Below are 22,363 nucleotides of genomic sequence, written 5' to 3'. Positions count from 1 at the left end.
AAGTAATTGGAAGTAAAATAAAAAAATGTTTTTTCCAATGAATGTGAAATGATTTCATATGGGCGTGCAGGGCTGTACGCTGATGTGATTTTTTTAGTCAAAGGGGGTAAAGATCCGCTTTAATAACTTGATTATTGTCATCTGTGCAGACTTGTCATTCACCTTTTGTATGACTGCATTGGTTATGGAGATGAAAGCAAAAGAAGCTCTCTGCAAAATACAGCCTTGCTTTTTTGGGGGGGCCAATGAGGTGCATGTGCATTTAAATGTGTTTCTTTCTGTGTCCACTATAGATATCTGTTTAGTGCATTAGATTTTCATATTGGGTTTCTAAAAGTAATGGTCTCTTCAGACTGCTTCACTTCTGCATCATTTTTTTCTATTTCCCTCTTACACAGGTGGTCCGGGAGCTGAGCAACTATACTAGACAGTTTCGCATTTTGGCTCTTAGTGCCACTCCAGGCAGCGATACCAAGGTGAGCCAACGGTCTACGTTGAGAATTAGTTCTTTATTTTCCCTTTCATCCTCCAGAACAGCTTGCGAGAGAGAGGCTCCACCCCTTTTATTAGGAAACACGTCACCCTCAGTTGTTTAAAAGGCCCGCCTCTCTCCTAGCTCCTCAGTTTTTCGTGTTTCTTCCGTCAGGGGGGAGCATGTCACCGGAACGACGAGGGGGCCTCTTTTTGGGGATACCGCTCGGGTTTTGTCATGCCATGGTTACCTTTATATGGGCCACTGGTGCGCTCCACTTGCCGCAGTTGATTCCACACCAGGTCCTCCATTTCTTTCAGTGCCCGGGAAGGGCCAGTACCGGAGCTGCGACTACCCCCTTGGCTGAGCCCTCGGACCGGAGGGCTAGTAGTCAGGTGCTGCTGGTCTGGGGGCTCCGGGAGTTACTCCACGGCTGGATAGGAGGACCGATTGGGTCACTTCCGATGCGGGTGACGCGCTTCCGGGCGCCGCAGGCCTTGCGTTCCAGGCCTCGTTTCCGGCGCAGGGAACATTATGGACATTAAGTGGAGAAGGGCTAAAACTTCAGCCAGGGCTTATTGTTATTTTTGTTCAGGTTGCATACATTTCCCATCACTTCCTGTCCCAATGGAACCTGTCACCAGGACAGGAAGTGAGGGAAATCTCCTCAACATGGTTATATACCGCACAGACATTCCAGTCTTTCTTCAGGGAATACAAACCTGAAAGCTCAACTGTAATCTGCTTTTTTACTTGACCTGTGCAGTTGGTTCACCTCTGCCTTGCGAGTTAAACGTTTTGGCTAGGAGGGTAAGGAATAAGTACATATTTTATTTGTTGCTCCCTGGAGCTTCTCTCCCCCTTCGCTGCTGTGGTGTAAGGTCCCATATACACTGTGTATAGACCAGGGATGCACCGATATATCGGCCGAAAATGGCACTTTTGGTTAAATGCCAAATGTGCAATTTTCCTGCCGATACATCGGCGCATCCCTGCGTTCTTTCCTCCCTGCTGGGCGTTGCTCTGTGTCCCAGCGGGGAGGAGAGAAAGTGACAGCCGGCCGAGCGCTGCGAGACGAGCGCTGTGAGCGGCCGGTGTCTCTCCTCCCACACTGCTCGGCCGCCTATCACAGTGCGGCAGAGCGGTATGGGGGCGGAGACCGCTGTCACAGGAGGCTGAGCTCTCCTCTCGCACCGCTTACTCAGCCTCCTGTGACAGTGTGTCAGAGAGGAGAGCGAGTACAAACACTCAGTGATCGCTGAGTATTTGAACATAATTGAGGACATGGTATGTGGACTATATCCTCAATTATGAATGAATGGGAAGTGAGCTACATCACCTCCTGTTCATTCATAGTTGTGGTTATAGTAAACATACTCTGTACTTACTCCTCATGTTATCAATGAACAGGAACACTCATAGAGGATTCCTGTTCATTGATAACAGGGGATACAGAAAAAGAGATTGAGGACTCTGTGTTCTCAATCTCTTTTTCTATTTTAAAAGGGAAATATCAGGGGTGTGTTTTTGGCCCCCAATATTTCCCCGAAGCCCCTAAAAGTAAAGTAAAAAATAAAAATATTTAATAAAAAATTAATAAAATAAAAATATACAAAAAACATTTTCGGTTTTTAAATTTCTATTTTGGTGCACCTCTACTAACTGGATATTATTTATGGTACGAGAGTTTACTGCTCTGGCCATATAACTGTAGCATCCTCTTTATATATACACTGTATGCCACTGGGGAGGAAACAGGACATTACCTGGCAATTAGATTTACTTTCTCTGTTGCCATGGTCAAAAGCTTCATCTTAGGACCAGGAGGCAATGGCAGCATGTAATGTCATGGTGCTAGCAAGAGTTCAAGCCAAGTGCATTGCAGCACCTGGGGTCTCTGGTTCGAATCCAAGCCAGGACATGATATTCAAGGAGTTTGCATATCCTCCCTTTGCTTGTGTGGGTTTCCTTCGGGTTTCAGTTTCCTCCCACACTCCCAAGACAAGCTGGTAGGTTAATTGACTGTCTAAATTGGTGTGTGACCGAAGCCCCGTAGCAGTAAAGTTAAGAGATAAAAATAAGTAGAAATTAAATATTTAAAAAAAATGAAGGTTAGAAAAAAGACATTTTTGGTTTTGGCCTGGCTTTCTTTTTTTTTTTTCTCCCGGTTTTGGTTTCAAAATGTCATTTTGGTGCACCTCTAATAAATACCTGTAATGATTGCTAGAGAGGTTAAAATGAGCACTGTTCTTCGTCTTTTTAAATGTGTCTGTTGTTCAGTCCGTACAGCAAGTGGTTTCCAACCTGCTGATTGGTCGCATAGAACTGAGGTCGGAGGACTCTCCCGATATTCGGCCTTACTCCCATGAGAGGCAGCTTGAGAAATTTGTGGTACCACTCGGCGATGAGCTAGAGGTTGTGCGCAAGGCTTATTTGCAGGTACGTTCTATATAATCACTGGAATGTTCTGTTCTGACAAATATTGCTGAATTTTTGTGTACTGTATTGATATGAAGCCCTAAACACAGAGGAATTGTTCCATCTTGGCTGGTGAATGTACATCTGAAGGACAACATTTAACAAGCTTTAATCTGCTTTTGCTTTAGTTGGGGAGTGATGACTCTGAGGGTCCATTCACACCAATGGCGGTGCGTTCCAGAGCAGTACCTGCTGGAATGCATAACAAACGCTTACTAAACTTCCACCTTCTTGGGCAGGAGGGGGCGTCTCGGTGCATTGAAGTCAATGGCACCGCAGCCACGCCCCTTGCCCGCAGTGCGATCAGATGCATGGGAAAACATTGCCTGCGTTTCCGTTCCACTGTGAATGCAAAAAAATGCTGCATGATCTATTTTTTGTGTTTGCAGTGGACCGGAAGACAGGCAATGTTTTGCCACACTTCTGATCGCACTGCGGGAGGGGGACGTGGCTGTGGTGCCAATGAATGCACCGCCACGCCCCCTCCCACCCCAGAACGAAAGGGGGCGTTTAGTATGCGATTGCTGTGCGTTCCAGCAGCTACCGCTCTGAAACGCACTGCAATTGGTGTGAACAAGCCCTCAATGGGACTGCTGGCTGCAGGTTTGGAAAACACTGTAACTAAGAAAAAAAAAAAGAACTTGTACAATAAATAGCAAGCACACAAAGGTTCCTGCTTTACATGAAAAGTACTATATACCCACAGTCTGCATTTTGTAAATTATTACAGGTTTACTTTCAACAAGCTTTTAGCAGGCTTGGAGATTGTATGGAGGTATATATTTTTTATATTTTTTTTACTATATAATGAAAAAAGTACCGTAAATGTAAAAGACAAAAAAAAGTTTCCCTTCACTGTTATAAAACATTTATTCCCATACTTTTGGTAAAACATAAAAGTCGGGATCACGTCGGGTAAATGAACACCAAACATGTCAAGCCTTAAAATTGCGTGCGCCCTCAAAATCGCAAAAAACACCCATAGGCGATGCTTAAAATGCTTTTACTGCTCATCAGTTTAGTGTTATTGGTGATTGATGGCCCTAAAATTATTGCTCTCACTCTGACGTTTGCGGCGATATGTAACATGTGCTGCACAATAGGCGCAATTTGCGTAGGCGCACCCAACGCATATGAGTGTGTATGTGGTGGGCGGGCAGTTAAAAAAAAAATGTTTTCTTTTTAAAAAAATGTTATGCTTTTATTTTTTTTTATTTTTTTATTACTTTTTTTTTGAAACAACTTTATTGCTATTACATCGGGGGCTAAGAAGCCCCTATATAATAGCCAATTTACATGACAGGTCCTCTTTATGGAGACATCAGGGGTCTCCAAGACCCCTTTGGTCACCTAGGGACCCCCAGAGAAGCTGATGAAGCAGAGATCGGCTTCATCAGCTTCTGTAGCTGGAGAGTGACACTGAATGCAGGAAGTGATGTAATCTACAACACTTCCTGCATTCGGGGACTGAGGAGATCAAAGGTAGTTCGTATACTGAACTCCCTTTTGATCTCCTGTCACAGAACCGTGCCGGTCCTGGCCGCATCGGGCACAGCGGATTTTGGGACCAGCAACGGCAGTGACAGCTGCTAATACAAGCGATCGAGCGTCTCTAGAGACGCGCGATCGCTTGAATGTAAAGCTCCCGGCCGGCCGTTGTAATTATATGGCCGGCCGGGAGCTTTACAGTCAAGCTGCTCGTCGGGCTCCACCATCCTCTCGTCATGAGTGGAACAAGTGGATTTTTCAAGCCCTGCACATGATACTGTTGGGGCCTGGCTATTGGCCACCACTTTTAGGCTGCCTCTGGGGACCTATTCCACTTCGGATCCTAGTAATATTACATGTAATCTTTTATGGACTGTGGAATGGGTCTGGCCGCTTTCTTCTTAGCTTTAGTTGAGCCTTAACATTGGACATGTTACCTTTCCCCCAACATTTCCTTTTAGATTGATAACACAACTATCCAACTCCCCCCCTCCATGCCAAGGTGCTAGGTGTCATCCTTGACTCTGACACTTCTTCCCCACATTCAATCACTATCCAAATCCTGCCGCCTTCGCAACTTCTCCAAAATACACCCCTTCCTCACCAATGAAACCGCTAAATTACTTGTCCACTCACTTGTTATCTCTCGTCTTGACTATTGCAACTCCCTCCTCATTGGCTGAACTCTACACAGGCTATCCCCCCTTCAGTCTGTCATGAATGCTGCTGCTAGACTCATTCGCCTAACCAAACTGTTCAATGTCTGCAACCCCCTCTGCCAATCCCTCCACTTGCTTCCATCACTCACCCCCCTCTGCCAATCCCTCCACTGGCTTCCATCACTCACCTCCCTCTGCCAATCCCTCCACTGGCTTCCAATCACCCAAAGGATAAATTCAAAATATTAATGACTCAGTCATCCACAACTCTGCCCCGGGCTTTATCTCAAACCTTGTCTCAAAGTATCACCCTAACCGTCCCCTCCGCTCTTCCAAAGACCTGCTTTCCACCTCCCCCGTCAACTCCTCCCGTGCTCGCCTCCAGGACTTCTCTAGAGTCTCTCCCATCCTGTGGAACTCCTTACTCCAACCTGTCTGTCTCCCACTCTAACTGCCTTTAGGCGATCCCTTATGACTCATCTCTTCAGAGAAGCCTATCCCACCTCAGCCTAACCACTCAACTATCACGTTCTCAAACAATTCATCCTCACACAGCTACTTCCTCATGTAGCCCCTCCCTTTTAGATTGTAAGCCCTCACTGGCAAGACCCTCCTTACCATCTTGTCTTGAATTGTATTGTGATTATAATGTCTTCCTTATATTGTAAAGCGCTGCGCAAACTGTTGGCGCTATATAAATCCTGTATTATATTATTATTAATGTTACAGAATTGTAGTTTTGGCATTGCTTGTAAACAACATGAAAGGGACTGATCAGTACCTCCTGAGGAATGAGGAACTACATCCTTTTTTTGGAGTGGAGGAATGGCGGAAAACAATGTCAGAGTTTTGACATCTCTGTCTCCATTAATGTTACTCGTTTCCTGGAGGTGCTTTATTACAATGTGTCATGATCTCATGCAAGGATTACACCTTTCAGGCAGCCAGCTTACAGAATGTAACTGCTACGTGACTAGAAAAGACTTTCTGGCTGTTATGCCTCTGGGGTATACCTGTCTGTAGACACTCCCTAAACTACAGAGAACAAGGTGCTATTTATGAGAGTTCAGATTAATAAAAATATAATAGTGAAAGGAGACAAAAGTACGTACCAGATGTGCACATTTTTTTTTATAAGGACTATATATCAATGTATATAGCAGGGAGTGTCTTTTTTTCACCAGTGAGTGAGGAACTGAACTCTGTCCTATGTGTGGCCGAAATGAGGTAATAAGTGGGGTCTGAACAAGCACACCAGGTATTTTAAACTCAGACCGGCTATATTTACTATCTTCAGCCAGCTCTTTCACTGTAACATATTGATGGAAAAAAAAGTTGAATCTTTTAACTCCTGACACTAAACTCAGGAGTTAAATCTTAGAAATAATTTCCAGTACCCTAACAATGAACACAAATGTATCGTATTTGTGTATCACTCGGCTGCAGATCCTCAAATCATCTCTGAATTGGTGCCGACACTGTCCTTCCTTCAGGAGGGTGGCTACTTTACAACTCACAGGGACCATGGGGAACACAAATGTAGTGTTTCATACACACCGTTTACTTCAGAATTAATTAATAATTTTTTTATTTTTTAAACTTTTTTTTTTTTTTTTACTTTACTGTTGGTGACTCTGGGGAGATATCAGGGGGTCTAAACATACCCCCCATTTTTCCCTTTTGAAATAAAAAAAGATTGAGGACAGAGTACTCAATCTTTTTCTGCAGCACCATCACTCCATGAACAGGAGGTACACAGGCTTTCTGTTCATTCGCTTACTATCATCCCAGTTATGAATGGACAGGAAGCCTCTGTACTGAGCTGCTTTATGTTGATAAAGTGAGCAGATAGTATAAGTCCCGATTTCATAAATGAACCGGAAGTGATGTAGAGCACTTCTGTTCATAACTGGGGACATGATACTCACTATGTCCTCAGTTGTTTACAAACAGAGTCATCAGTACTGATGACTCTGTTTGTTCTGCACAGGAAAGGGTCGGTAACTGTTTGACGTATTTACTAATCCTCTGCTCTTCATTCTGAGCCACTCCACCCACCCGTCACCGGAGCTATCCCCACACCGCCCTGACAGCCGGTCTCTCCTCCCCACTGGGTGCCTGCTGCAGCAATCTGTGTCCCATCCAATCCCTGCTGCCTCTGCCGATACAACGATTGACGATTCTCATGATTGATTTAAATCGATTAGTTTTTCCAGCCCTAACGCACAGCAAATGTGTCCAACATCAAGCGAGCAGGAAGTAACACAATGTGTCTTTGACAGAAGTAATTTGCGAGCCATTGAAGAGGAGCTCTTCATAATTTTATCGCTGTCACGGCTAATCACAATGATCACATGATCGGGAGCCTGTCCTCGAATCCCGATCGTAAACACTGCTGGGACGCATATATATGGTGGCCGGGCGTTGGAGAACTGCTGATTTGCATACTTATTATGTGCCCATGACTTAGAACTCATTGATATTAGAGGGTCAGCATTTTCACATTCATTGCAGATTGGCAATGACCGCCCTGGATTATCTTTCATGACACGCCTTATAATACAAAGGTATAAAATGGGATTGTGGCAGTTCTACAAAACATTGTGTGGAAGTTTGTGACTTGCCATAACCTATTTGGCATCACATTTTGGTTTCTTATATGCACCGTCAGGATTGGCAGTGGAAGTGTATCGGTACCTGAGGTCACATTGGGCGAGAATTTATCAAAACTGTAGCAGACAGTCTGGAGCAGTTCCCCATGGCAACCAATCAGCTTCTCTCTTCAGTTTGCTCAGGTAAGATTTAAAAAATGAGATGGAAGCTGATTGGTTGCACTTAAAATCTGCTCCAGTTTTTATAAATTCCCCCATGCATGAAAAGTTCAACACACAAACTCGCTGACCCTTTGCAAGTCAGTCGGCTGTCATAGTGAGGAAACGGTCAGATGTTGCATACTGGGTTTTTGCCAGTTTTTCTCCAGGTCATGAATGTTCTGTAGAAGAATCTGTGATACTGTACGGGTGACTCTTGTGATAGAGAGCGTGATTGATGGGTACAGGAGTATTGTATGAATGTGAAAAGGGTGCTTTTGTTTCCACATTGAACTTGCTATAGAGGAGGTCAGGGTGCATAGACCATACACACTTTTTTTTTTTTGCAATAATTAACAGTCAACGCTGGAGGATCGGGGAGGGGGGAATCCCTGCGGGCAGCGGTGACTGTCTCTGCAGGGAGATGATCAGGAAGTGAGCAAGCGACGGTATGTGTTCACCTGATCTATTGAGCCGCCGTGTGACAGTTTTTTATTGTCTGCTCTAACTATGAGGATGAGTGAAAAATCACTCGCCTCATAGTCCTCCTTATTGTAAGGCGGGGTGGACACATTGATATTGAGCCAGTCTGTTGAATCCATTAGCCAGCAGGATTTTTTGAAGCCAGCTCCACTGACATCTAGAGAAACCTCAAAAGTTAGGCACCAGCTTTAATTTTTTAGGAGCTGTGGCTACCTGACTCCTGTTGTAATGCAACTCTACAGAAAACACACGTACACACACAATATTGGCTTTAATGTCAAGTTTATGGAATATTACAAGTGTTTATCGCAAGTCATTTGGTTGGCAGAAATGTATTAAACTTTCAGAGTACAAAGAATCATTCTAGCTTAAGCGCAACAATCATTTATTTCGAAACAAAGCGATATCCACAATTTATTCAAATATAGATTTGATTTGAAGCACAGGTACTAAAATATGCATATGTAGCACAAATATGTTTTTTTTCAATAACCTCTTCTAAATCGGGCAGCGGCTCGTAGTGTACCCCTCTTCAGTGTAAATGTTGTTGCTGTTAACTCCTGTTTTTTTTTTTTTTTGTCTGTTGAGGGTGATGGGAGTAGGCTGTGAGTGAAACACTTTTATTTTGTGCTGTGCACCCTAAACTACAGTGGTAAAGTGTATGTGGACACTTTTTTTCATATTTGTTTCAAAGCGCTAAAACATTCCTATTATCAGGAAGCCGGGCGCTGCGTCATTACACAGCACCCGGTTTTCTGATTGGCCAGAAAGCCGGCTCCATGCTTTCTCGTCGCTTGGTGAAGAGAAGCATGGGGACGGCTTCCCTGCTAATCAGGAAGCCGGATGGCGAGTCATTACACGGCGCCTGGCTTCCTGAATGGGCCTTTCGGTATCGGCGAGTACAGAAAAAAAAGAATATCGATACTCTTACTCGATACAGAAATACCGGTATCAGTGCATCCCTAATACATAAGCTCTGCGCCAAAACTGTGCATGCTGGGGGACATAGCTTGTGTTGCCTGTGTTTTAATGAGAAGAAATCATGAGCAAGGGGAGGGTGGCTAGTACTATTGTCATGAATTGGTCCTTGGCGACAGTTCAAGAATTGAACGGTCTAGTGTTCATCATCTTAGCTTCCATCTTTTAGTCTTAGAGTCTTGGTTCTCAACTGGTAGGTCGTGACCCAAAGGTGGGTTGCGACTCCATGTTCAGTGGGTGGATGCGTGCCTTCCACTTTTCCAGGTAAGAGGCTTTCTCAGTCTCACAGCAACACAGTCAGTTCTCGCACCAGGCAGCGTTCAAAACATGCTGTCTGGTGCCGAGTGTCAGCTTGAGGTAGGGTGGGCTGCAGCTATGGCCGTGAGGCAACTCAATCCATAGGTGCATTGCTTACAGTTCCCTCTCATGCCCTGTAGAGGTGCCTGGATCGGAGTGACATCACATTCTGGCTCCTGGCACCTCTACAGGAGCAGTACAAGCAATGCACATATAGATGGAGCTCCGTCACAGCACAGCAGTCCACACTGGACCCCAGGCTGAGGATCCACTCCAGTTCTCGAAAATTAGGAAGAGTATGTGCAGCTTAAAAAAAAAGATTTGGGAGTTTGTATATGTGTGTGAGAATGTCTGAATGTCTGAGTGTGTGAGATTGTGTCCATCAGTGTTTTTGAGTATTGCACAGTCTCGGGCGATTATTGCACTGCACCATGCAAACTCATCCACTGTGCGTTCTGGGGCGGGAGGTGCGTTGCGCTGCCGTTCATTTTAATGGTACCCCAAATGCATCTCCCACCCACAGTTCGATCGCCTGCACCAGAACGTGTAGTACCGCAATGCCATGCGTTCCATTGCCGTGCGACTTGGGTCACGACTTAATGACCAAGGACAAATGTGGGTCCCGAAGTTACACAGGTTGAGAACCACTGTCTTAGAGGGTCATATCTCTAAAGCTGTGTATACACGGTTAGGATTCTGTATATATTATATTCATACGAAAAATCTCATCAGAACATTCAATAATGGAATCAGACATTGCAAACTTGGATTTCAATATTCAGTTTTGGAGTAATTGGAGTTTCCAAAACAAAATTACATTCACTGTTAGAATTTAATTAGTTCAGGAAGAAATTTCCATTCTGCTCCAATTTTCTTTTCTTTTTTCTTTGTCATCACTGTAGTTGAAAACGATAATCAATTTGACTATTAGAGAATTGAATGAATTGTTCAAAAAACAACCCTTTTGAACGAAGTTCTAACTGAATACCCAGCTTAGCTATAACAACCTCTGCTGGCAATGAGTTATCACTGCTGCTGGTTGCCTGCACAGATGACTGTCCTCTTAAATCCGTGGGCAGCTACAGATATTAATCTCCTGCTACAGAGCGACTTAACCATTTGTTGGCGGTTACTTGGTTTGCTACATGTCTGTTGTCATGAAAGAGGAAATTGCCAATAAGAGCAAATTTGTCAGTGGCATGAGAACAAGTGTGCTGCTGGTAGCTTAGACTTTGGTCGCTAGCAGTATTTAGATCACCACAACACTATGTAGGAGGAAGTCCGTGATAAAGCTACTAGCTAATAATTATTGCCCGGGTTCAGTCTTTTTAATAAGCCTTCAGCTTAAGTAAACCACCATTTATAGTCTATTCTCTGATCTATAAGGCTGCAATCACACCAGTTGCAAAATTCTTAGAGAAGGACCCAATTCATTTAACTATTTTACATATCAACACACCAAAAATAAAAGAGCCAACAGGCCTTCAGTACAGTGCATTGGGGTGAACACAAGCACTGGAGTTTGACAATGACATGCTCTTTGGCGTTCTTGAAAGTTCAGGAAAAATGGACGAGATGCATTTATGTGTAATTGTTTTTTTCACGTCAGGTTATTTAGCCATACATTTATTTCCGGTAGGGTAATGTTAGTGTGCTGTCTTTTATTCTGGGATTGAGATCATCTTATCAGTAAGAGGATTACAACCCTTATATCCTTACATTTAACTCTACAGCCTAGAGTTTTACCCTTGTGCCTTGGTTTTGTGACTTTCTCTAGGAGGGGAGAATCTGCTTTCTATGGACAACACCTAGTTCTATCTTCCCACACTGAATAATAAGGTCATGTGAAAGGTTGTTGTATGGTCATTTGCTTTAAGACCTCTTCCCTCTAATTTCATGTTTTACCCAAGGTCTTTCAACAGGTACAGGGCAGGTCTAGGAGCAGCCACATTGACCACCTCATTAAAAAATTCCGATGTCCCTCAGTTCCAGAGCCACTACCGCCTAAACTCCTCTATTTAGGACTCTCCAACGTGAATTAAATTGTTTTATGCTTTTGACTTTTCAAAGCCAAGTCTGCTTATATTGGGTTAAGCTTCTTTTAACCCTTCTGCAAAGACAAAGCTTTGGTTTAATCCTACAGTTTCTATTTTGGGTGTCTGCTGCCGACAAAAAGCACCTTTTGCCCTTGGGGAATAATCTGTCTGTATTCTTAAAGAAAGTGGGAAACCACTCTATATGTGCTGTGATGTCAACAGATAGTGGTTTCTTCACAAGTGGACCCCTTTCTTTGTTAAAATTAGAAACCTTTTCAGCAGAACTTTATAAAAGTTCATATTATACAATATATAACCACCTGTTTGTGGTCACCGGAGCAGCACACGGTATATGAGTTTGTTGGGGATTCCATTCTAAAATCTTGCACATTAATTATGGATTGCTCTCCTTCCTGCTGCTTATACTCTTCTAAGACTTTCCACAACATTTTTTGGAGTGTGTCTGCGGAATTTGTGCCTAGAAGAGCATTTGTGAGGTCAGGTAATGATGTTGGATGAGAAGACCTGGATCGCAATTTGCTTTCCAATTTATCCCAAATGTTTGTTCAGTAGGGTAGAGGTCGGGGTTCTGTGCAGGCCACTTAAGGTCTGCCACACCAAACTCCTCAAACCATGTCTTTATAGACCTGATATTTTGCATCTCTGCTTAATAATTTGGAGCGATCCCACATACTTTTGGCCATATAGAAAAAGACATGCCAGGGGAGTCTCTACAAATGTGAACAGATAAGTGGATGGCAATCTTGTTCTACTAAAGTAAACCTGTATCAAACCTGGGAAATTTAACTGGTGCATATAATATGGGAGAAATGCAGAGCTTGCCATCAGTAAAAAATGACTTGTCAGTGATTGAGATTTGCATGCAACTTCAGCATCCTATATCTCCGTCAAAAGTCAAGCTGATTTCACTTAGGCTCATTGAAGCTCCTCTTTACATTAATAGGCCAATAGGATGGCAGGAGGGTCAAGGGCAAACCTGACTTTTACAGGAAGTGTCAAGATCTGCATAAAACCTCTGCTTTCTATATGCCTAACCCTATGAAACATTTTTGACACGTGGTTTTGACTAAAATTAATTTCTGCCTATATGTTTTTTTATGTGCATAGTTTTAATTGCAAAGGTTTATGTAGGGTTTACTTAAAGACTACTGGATTTTTACATTTCAATTATCCCATTGAGATATATAGAGATTCTGTTTGTTGCCTTGGTGATCTGTCTAAAGGTTTTGAGGGTGGACTATTCAGTCATAATTTTTCATTTCCCTAAGGCTACGGTTAAAATGTTTTTTTTTTTTTTTTTTTTTTAATTTTTTTTTTTTTTTGGGTCCACTGGTTCAGGTCCCTATCTAAATGTAGAGGGATGAAATGGGTATGTACAGAGTCATTTTAGGACGTAAAATAAGTGATTTGCCAGTGCCATTTAGAAATCCTTCAACATGTTCTGAAATTAGTAATTGGGTTCAGTGTACCTTCATTGGACTATGGACCAATCCCAGTGTAGCAGCTTCTGCCAGTGAAGGGGATGGGAAGGTGATGCCCAACCACCTCCCCAACAGCAGAGGTGACTTGTAGGGAGGCTTTTGCAGGGGGTTTGAAGAGATTCAGTTGGAAAATAGAAGGTGGGAGATCACTTTATCTGGTCTGAAGCTTGAAGAGAGCAGGTGGAGCAAGTAAAAAGGGAGCTGGGAGATGAGGAAGCATTGGCATGATGAAACAACCTTCTACCTTGGTTTTATCACTTGTAAAAGGTACAAGTGGTCATCTCTGGCGCTATTGGTTCTTATTTTTGTGATGTCTTCACATACATTCAGTGCTAGTCCGTGTGATTTGATTGGGGTCCCGAGTCTTGTTCCTCCTCCACTGAACTCTTTTTTTTTCACCATGGGGGTACCACTGGAGTCTGAGGTGTACAACAACTTAGCAGGGCTCACGCTCTCTCTAAGAACCAGATCTCATTTCTCCTGTTGGCGGCGGCGGGGTTTGTGTATCCTGCCACTATAAATGTGTCCTGCAAACACAGATCAGGGGAGTCTAGATGCTCTGCCAGCTGGGATATTTCTCGCATAATAGACTCCTCATTGGTGACTCCGGGAAATTCCCTGTAAAGAGAAGTTTGAATGTTATTTTTGCTGCATTTAGTGATCTGAAAACACACATTTCGGTAGTTTTGGCTTCAGGATTGTCTGACGGAATGATATATGTTGTGTTTCTGAACGGGACTGCTGTATGAACTTTTGGGCTATGCTCCAAGTGTAGTGAAGGCTGTGGCCTAACAGGGAGAGCAATGGAATGTAAAGTTGTGCTTAAAGCGGACCTTTACCCATATCTTTAAAATGACAACACACCTTTAGAAATGTTTAGTAATGACAATCTACACACAGATACTTCTAGATAATTGCCGGCTTTGTATTCTTTGCATACCTTATTCTCTTTTCTTCCCCAGTCTTCTGACAGTGGCCTTTCACTTCCTGAATTTCTGGCACATGTGACTAGACTTGCGCCTTAGGATATGTGACCACGCACATCTCAGGGGAGGAAAATGTATTTCCCTGAGATTACAGATGAGATTTCCCAGCAATGCTCTGACGAGGCAATCCCAGTGTGCATTGTGTTTGCAAACTGAAGTTATTTTGCACTATCAAAGCAGGAAGGGAATGCTCTGCAAGTTTAAGTATTACAAAATCACAGCATTTTACACCTGACGTGTCTGTTATTATTAATCATCATAGATAGAAGGATGCATTGGTAGAATTTGATTTTTGAGTGTAAAGGTCCACTTTAAGTAGCACTTGCAGGTCTTGTTCCCCCCCAGCTTGTAAAGAGAACCAATAGATCGGTGAGCTCATCTGTGTGACCCTCTTTGATCAGCATGCTTTCTGTTGGCAAACTAGCACTTTGGCACAGGTTCTGTTGTACGGAGAATGCTAGAGGCAGTTTCTACTAGTGATGCACCGCTACCTGTTTTTCGGTATCGAGTAAGATTACCAATATTTTGCTTTCGGTACTCACCAATACCGAGTACCGATACCGTTGCTTCTGCTACCATGGAGCCGGCTTCCCAGGCAATCAGGAAGCCAAGCAGCGGTTAATGACACGCCATCCAACTTCCTGATTGGCCAGGAAGCCGGCTCGATGCTGTGCAGCCAGGAAGCAGGCTTCCCAGCCAATCGGGAAGCTGGGAGGCAGGTCATTACTCGCCCCCCGGCTTTCTGATTGGTTGGGAAGCCAGCTTGATGTTGATTGCCCAGGAAGCCGACTCCCCGGCCAATCGGGAAGCCAGGCGACGAGTCATTACCTGCCACCCGGCTTCCTGATTGCCCGGGAAGGCGTCTCCGTGTTCCCCTGCGGCACCTATCGGGGAAGGTATCGGAGCATTTGGGCGAGTACTCGCCCAAATACTCTGTATCGGCACCGATACTAGTATCTGTATCTATGCATCCCTAGTTTCAACGTCCTGATTCTTGCACTTAACACTGCTTGCATCCAATACATTTAATGATGCAGTATGTAAATTAATATAGAGATGCATTCATTTGTGTACTTTGTGCTTGCCTGAAGCTTTTTTTTTAATTTTTTTTTTATTATTATAAACCGCTGATGGGTATCGCTATGAATAATTGCGGAGTCCTCCTTAGGATAAATGTCCACTCCCCTCTAGACCAAGGAACATGTTCCAATTATAAATTAACCCAATGCCGGGTAATAATAGGGGGATTGAGACCGATACAATTGACTCTGATATGTTCTCCTTGTAAATGACACGGGGCAAGCCCACAAAATGAATTCCTATCGGAATTACTAGAGTTCGCTCTCCAAAATAACTACTTTCAGTTTGCAGTTGTGTTCTATAAGCAAATCAAGGGGACCTCGATGGGGGCACCATGGGCACCGGCCTATGCCTGCCTCTATCTGGAACTCTGTGAGGCCCAGGTCGTCTATTTGCACCATCTTTACCTGAGCCATGTGCAGTTATGGCTCCGGTACATCGATGATATTTTGGTGGTCTAGGGAGGAATTTTCCCAATTTATGGGCGACCTTAATATGAACACAAAAAATATCAAGTTGACATATGAAATACAGGAAGTCAATCTCCTTTTTTTGGGGGGGATCTTCGAATTGGCTCCTATGAGGGGAAGTTCCAAACAAAGACATTCCGCAAACGAACGGAAGCAAACACACTGTTACGTGCGACGAGCCACCACCCGAGCTCTCTGATGAGCGGTATCCCTGTGGGACAGTTCCAAAGGATTAAACGGAACTGTTCAATGGAGTGTGACTACAGGGAGGAGTCAGCTGACCTCTTTCACAGGTTCAGGAGGAGGGGCTACTCACATACAATACTTAGACTCAGTATTGACTGGTAACAAAAAAACTAGGGAATCCATTGTATCCAACGAAGGTAAAAAGGAGGATCAGAAATAAAATAATCCTGTTCGGCTGGTTGCACAGTATGGATCAAAATGGCATGAGCTCAAAAGTGTTCTAAAAAAACACTGGCATATCTTCCAGCTGTGCCCAGACCTATCTAAAATTGTGGGAGATTATCACCAAATGGTGGCACGACGAGCAAGAAATTTAAAAGACCATTTGGCCCATTCTGAGTACACTCCCAGCCCTTTAAATACCTGGCTGTCAGATTTTAGGAGAGTAAAAGGCATGTTTCCTTGTGGACGATGCCAAATCTGTCCCCATGTGTAAAAACACTTTTTTTGGGGTGATTCAGGGGGTGGAAAGGGGTTTAAAATCACTTCATTAACTGTGCCATGAGGGTGGTTTACCAGCTAGAGTGCCCATGTAAAAATTTTTACGTGGGAAAAATGAAGCGACAATTAAGAATAAGAATTGGTGAACACTTGCGAGACATTAAATGTAAAGAAAAGGATAGTCCAATTGCACAGCATTTCGCACAGTGTCGCAATAGTCAGATAAAAGGTTTGAAGGTGAAGGGAATTTTTGTCCTGGATTTACCCCCACGCATGGGGGGATGTAAAAAAAATTCTGGAACAAAAGAAAAACATGGATATATAGGCTGACAATATTGTCCCCACGAGGTTTGAATATGGAGTTTAATCTGCAAATGTTCTTGTGAATTGATTTTAATGTCTGTTTGAATTAAGTCCCAAGCAAGAGTTTGCCATATTGCTATACGAGGTGAACTGTCACCTTAGAGACCACTTCAAAATTATCATTGGCCCCCTCTCCTCTCTACGTTCTGATGAAGCCCCGAAGGAGGTGAAATGCGTAAACGGGTGTTTGGAGCAACCCGACACCATGACCCACATGGCTTTAGACTGCTTATGCTGATTTTAGAGTGCTACAATTACCTTTTGGACACCAGGGACTGCCACTGCATCTATTCCTGGGCTGGGAGATCTGATATGTGAACTCTCTTGTTTATCCAGTGAGACTGCTATTGTGAGAGGCGATCATCCCTAAGCGTACTCCCTGACATTGTCACGGCTTGTGAACGGGAAGGAGTCCCTGCCTCCTGGCAGTGCATCGCCGATGGGTGCCTAATTATGGAGTGAGCTGCTAAATGCGGAACTTCCTTCTTGATCACGAAGGAAAATAGTAAGATCACCTTTGATCCTCCGTTTGTTTGATTCGATGCAATGTGTGCCCCTCATTATATGGAAGACTCGGCTACAGTAACATGCTGATCTGCAAAAATCAGCCACACTTTTTTGCTTCCCTTCAAGGTTAGCCTCATCTGATGTTTCCATGGAATGAAATTATGTTTCTTAAAGTCTAAAGTGCATCAGTTTCCATTGTGCTATCGGAGTGAAAAGTCCATTGAAGCGGTGCCTTTGTGTCATTTACAGGGAGAACATATCAGAGTCAATTGTATCGGTCTCAATCCCCCTATTATTAACCGGCATTGGGTTAATGTATAATTGGAACATGCTCCTTGGTCTAGAGGGGAATGGACATGTATCCTAAGGTGGACTTTAAATTATTCATAGCGATACCCCTCAGCGGTTTATAATACAAAAAAAAGGAGGGGGGGGGGTTTGGATATGGTGTTTTTAATTGAGTGATGTGTTGACAGCGTTGCCAATTTTATTCGAGTTTCTTATCACGGTGTTGCTGTGTTCATACTCTCAAAGGAGAATTATGAGGTGAGTGATTTTCACTCAGCCTCATAATCTTAGCCGACCTGTGACAATTAAACTGTCACAGGTTGTCTCAGTAGATCGGGAAGTGTGTGAACACATACTGGCGCTCGCTCACTTCTCGATCCTGTGCCAGCAGAGAGCCGTGATGGGAGGGACTGGATTCCCCCTCCCCTGTCCGATCCTCCAGCGCTGACTGGCGGAACGGATGATTGAGGGGGCTGGTGGGGCTGGCTCTGCCTCTAGATAGGCAGAGCCAGCTGTCACTCACGCAGCTGGGGGGATCCAGACATAATTGTCGGGATCCGTTCCGGCGTCTCTGTATACCGCGAGCTGCAGCTCGCGGTATACTGAGCTTAGAGTGACGGTAGGGCGCTGGTTTGTGTCCTCCCGTTACACTTGGGAGAACTATCTGGAAACGCCCTTTAAATGCAAATTTTGAGCTAATTGACTAACTATATTAGGTTGATGTGTAACTTCTTTTTCCACCTCACTGTCCTTACAGAGGTGGTATTTATTTACATGTAGACATATAGGATATCAACCACATCAATTGTGTATGGCTATACACTATAGTGGTACTTTTTTTAATCAAATTAAATAATTCTTGGCAGCTCAAGCAAGGAGACAACTGCCAGGGACATTTTATATTTTGGGAACTTTGTACCAGTGCTACATAGGTGAGTGCAATGGTAAACAAGACTGCCCCATGTAGTAGACCGGGACAGAACATGGTCTCCCTATAACAGGAGGAGACTTCAGAAGGATCTGTGATTTAGTGAAAGATTCAGATCTCCTGCAAGAGTTTTTCCAGCCCAGAGATGAACAAAATGTTTATCCCAAATTCCACGGTCTGCACAAGGCAGTCAGCTGATAGTCTGCTGTTTCTGCCTGCAGTCTCTAAAAGATACTCAGCATGTAAGAACAAATTCCTTTACCATTTGTGTGTAGTCCAGCTGAATCTGGCACCCTGGGATTACTAGTATCGGCACCGGTACATCCCTAGTTAATAATAAACAAAATCTTGGAGTTCTTCCTTTTAAAAGTCTATACACGGCCCACCTGGGCTTCTCTCCTCTCTCTCATTTCACTCGCTCACAACATAGAGGCCCAATGAGACAACTGCTAAGAAATGGTTAAATCCCTAAGCAGCAAGGGATTAAATTTGCCTGTGTAGCTACACCTTTAATGAAGAAATCCAGGTATTTAAAAAAAAAAAATAGCCCTTGCATTGGGGCTACACCCCCCTGCACTGCAAGGGTTAAGTGCTCGCTTTGGTCTAGGATAAAAGAAAAAAAAAAAGCTTGGTTCTACACTGAACCCTTGCAGTGTGGGGGTAGCCCCAGTGAAAGGGTTAACTTTTGAAAATCCTGGAGAACTGCTTTAAGATGGCCATAAATTGGCAACTTTCTGGCAATATCACACGCCTTTTAATTGAGCTGGAATGAACATTTGAGCGATGGAATGTGAAAGAGTCGCCTCAATCGACCACAAGGAGACCGGATAGAAATTACCTTGCTTAAACCTGGCAGAAAAATCCGCTTTTGACTAACTTTTTTTTTTTTTTTTTTTCCAATCAGCTTTTTATTGAAGCCCAGTTGGAGCGCTCGAATTCAGCTAGTAGATGACCTGCTTGTTTTTCAGGCAACCACTTTCAATCCCATGTTTAATTTGAGGTCCATCGAAAGTGGTAGTTGCCACGTGAATGGGCAGCTTTACCCCACTGCCTGTCCATGTGTACATAGCTCAAATTGTGCTGAAGACTCGGAGGGCAAATTCGGATGAGACCGAGTTGTTTCATTTGAACTGGGTCAATTGAGATTGCTGTTTCTCTAGTAGTATAAAGTCTGTTAAATTAGTTTTCCAAGTATAGTTAACAGATATTTTACAGCTGTAGCACATTTTGATTGGATTTGGGAGGGGAGAGACACTTTCAGCATAACCTATTATTTCAGACAAGAGACTGGTAAACTGCACAGATGAAGGTCCTCCAGAGTTGTCGTGTCACAGCGATGTCCTCAACGCAATTTGACTGATTTACACTCTATGGGTTGGGTAGGTGGGCTGGTCAGGCCAAGCTGTTCTCGCCATGTGCTTTTTTTTTTTTTTGCTTTTTATTATGGTAGCCAGGAGTGTTTTTTGTTCTTCTGCACAAGACCTGAATAAGGACCCATCCTGTCGGGTCACTTAGACCCTCGCCTTATTGAAAGGCAATAATTGCTTGTAATATGAAAGTGAGGCTGTTGAAGAGCAAAGGGAGTGGTTTCTGAAAGGCAATGTTCTAATCGTGTCAAGGTCTTTCTCTTCATGTGGTTAAGCCACCTCCTGGCTAAATGCTTTTTAAAGCTATTTGGGGGTATTTTTCATTTAAAATGTGTCATTAGGACTAAGCTGCCCTAAATGGTCGAGTCAGTTTCCCGGCACCGATTTTTGACAGAGATTACATTTCTTTTGTTAAGAAAAGTATAAGCATTGTTAGGCTCCTTTTTTTTTTTTTTTTTTTTTTTTTTTACATTGTTTAGGCCCCTTTTTTTTTTTTTTTTTTTCTTCTGTAAGATTAAATTCTAAAGGCCTCTTGCAGAAATCATCAGTTTGTCATAATAACTGTCTGCACATGGAGCTTTATGTCCATGCACGTGTTTACACAAGTATCAGCGTGTGCCCACGTACAGCCACATCCCGTAATTGCATTTTATGGATGGCTGTATGCAGCAGTTGTAGCCCCCGGGCAGGGAAATACGTGCAAAAAAGTGGCCCCTGGGCAGGGAACTAGAGATGCACCGAAATGAAAATGTCAACCAAAATGTTTAAAAATGTCAGACCAAAACCGAAAATGTTTTTTTTAACTTTTTCCATTTTTTTTTTCCATTTTATTTTTTATTAAATAAAAGACCCCTGATATTTCCCCTTTTAAAATAGAAAAAGAGATTTGAGGACAGAGTCCTCAATTTCTTTTTCTGCAGCCCCTGTTCTAAATAAACAGGAATCCTCTGCGTGTTCCTGTTCATTTATAACTTGAGGACAGAGTATTTTTACTATAACCACAATCATGAATGAACAGGAGGTGATGTAGATCACTTCCCATTCATAATTGAGGATATAGTAAACATACTCTGTCCTCAATTATTTACTAACACTCAGCGATCACTGACTGCTTGTAACGCTCTCCTTCCTGACACGCTGTCACAGGAGGTTGAGCGGTGTGGGAGGAGAGACGCCGGCTGTGACACTCTCCTCCCGCAGCGCTCGGCCGCCTGTGACAGTTTCTCTCCTCCCCCCTGGGACACAGAGCAGCGCCCAGCGGGGAGGAGAGAATAGGATGCACCGCTATATGGCACTTTCGACACTTTACCAAAAGTGCCATTATTGTCCTATATGTTTTGGCGGTCTGATATATTGGTGCATCCAATATCTACTGAGAAGTGTGTGGGCTCCCGGGCAGGGAAATGTGTACAAAAGAAAGTGCACTTGTTCTTTTAAAATACTTGACTTTTCTGTGCTTTTACTTGCATTTACTTGCATTTTTTAAAGTTGATGACTGAGTCTCTTTATATTTAATTCATTCTTCTGGTCTGTACATTCAAAGAATAGATTTTATTTTCTATGGTTTGAGGAGGTTTTACGGGAGTTGGTGTATCCAAAGCCAAAACTTTTTTTTTTTTTGTTAGTTTTAGAAGTGTGGAAGGGTCAAGTTTTTGCCTGTTTTTCGCCTTGTAGATATACCCACCTTCTTTGTCATAGTATCTGTTGTCACCAGGACTAGGAGTGAGTGATGGAAAATCCAAAGCTTTGAGTTGTCTCCAGAAGAGGAATATAGGTGAAATCTTTCAATGGGTGCCCATACACTGGCCGAATTTTGTCCATCTCATAAAATTTGGCCATTTAAGTGGGGCTGGTCGGCTCTCTTTCAACCGGCATTCCTCGATCAGCTGATCGAAGGAGACAGCTGGAAAATGTTCGATTGATCAGAGCCGGCAGCCAATGAGCTGCCCGCACTGATCGGGTATTCTGGCGGCACCTGTCAGAATACAATGCAAACAACGGCGATTCTTCAATAGACACGCTGTTTTTGTTGATGGTGGAATCGTGCCAATTTCTTCTGTTCAGCTTGCGGGTTGAACAAAAGAAATTGACAGGTGTATGGCCAGCCTTAGAGGGGATTTCCCTCGCTTTAGAGAAATTGGCTTCCTTCCTGTTTTGTTAGCAAGTTAAGGGAAATCTCTGAGATCTAGGCAGCAAAAATACTTGACAGGTTTTAAGCCATTTCTTTATCCAAAACTATAAAGGAAAGTTTTTGCTTTTAATCTAAACCAATGACATGCCTGATGATTTACTGATCTTTGATTACTGACTTCCAGCAAGACCAAGAGCGCTAGGTAGACTATTTTGAGGCTTCATCGCTTCCCTTAGATACTGGCAGAAATGAAAAGGTTTGTATAGCAGAACACCTAATGAAGTTACAAAGTGTTGGCGGAACTGAGAGAAGAAAAGGTAGAAACTATATGTAGCCTAACCCCTCCCCCCCCC

At 43.4% G+C, this 22,363-nt stretch overlaps 2 protein-coding genes across 2 annotated transcripts in view; one reads left to right on the top strand and one right to left on the bottom strand.

Annotated features, from left to right (window-relative positions):
• The window catches only part of FANCM (Fanconi anemia complementation group M), a 123,432-nt gene that overhangs the window by 5,573 nt on the left and 95,496 nt on the right, over positions 1–22,363 (top strand). The window contains 2 exon segments of the mRNA XM_018569608.1: positions 399–476; positions 2,753–2,911. Of these exon segments, the coding sequence (XP_018425110.1) occupies positions 399–476; positions 2,753–2,911 (237 nt within the window).
• The window catches only part of LOC108797913 (heme-binding protein 1-like), a 35,678-nt gene continuing 26,877 nt past the window's right edge, over positions 13,563–22,363 (bottom strand). Inside the window, exon 5 of the mRNA XM_018569613.1 lies at positions 13,563–13,821. Within this exon, the coding sequence (XP_018425115.1) occupies positions 13,650–13,821 (172 nt within the window). The 3' untranslated portion in view covers positions 13,563–13,649. The remainder of the gene's footprint in view (positions 13,822–22,363) is intronic.

Source organism: Nanorana parkeri, unplaced genomic scaffold (genome assembly GCF_000935625.1).
Source record: "Nanorana parkeri isolate BGI_ZX_2015 unplaced genomic scaffold, ASM93562v1 scaffold1365, whole genome shotgun sequence".
In the NCBI taxonomy this organism is placed as follows: domain Eukaryota; kingdom Metazoa; phylum Chordata; class Amphibia; order Anura; family Dicroglossidae; genus Nanorana; species Nanorana parkeri.
This window is presented reverse-complemented; position numbering and strand designations above follow the sequence as displayed.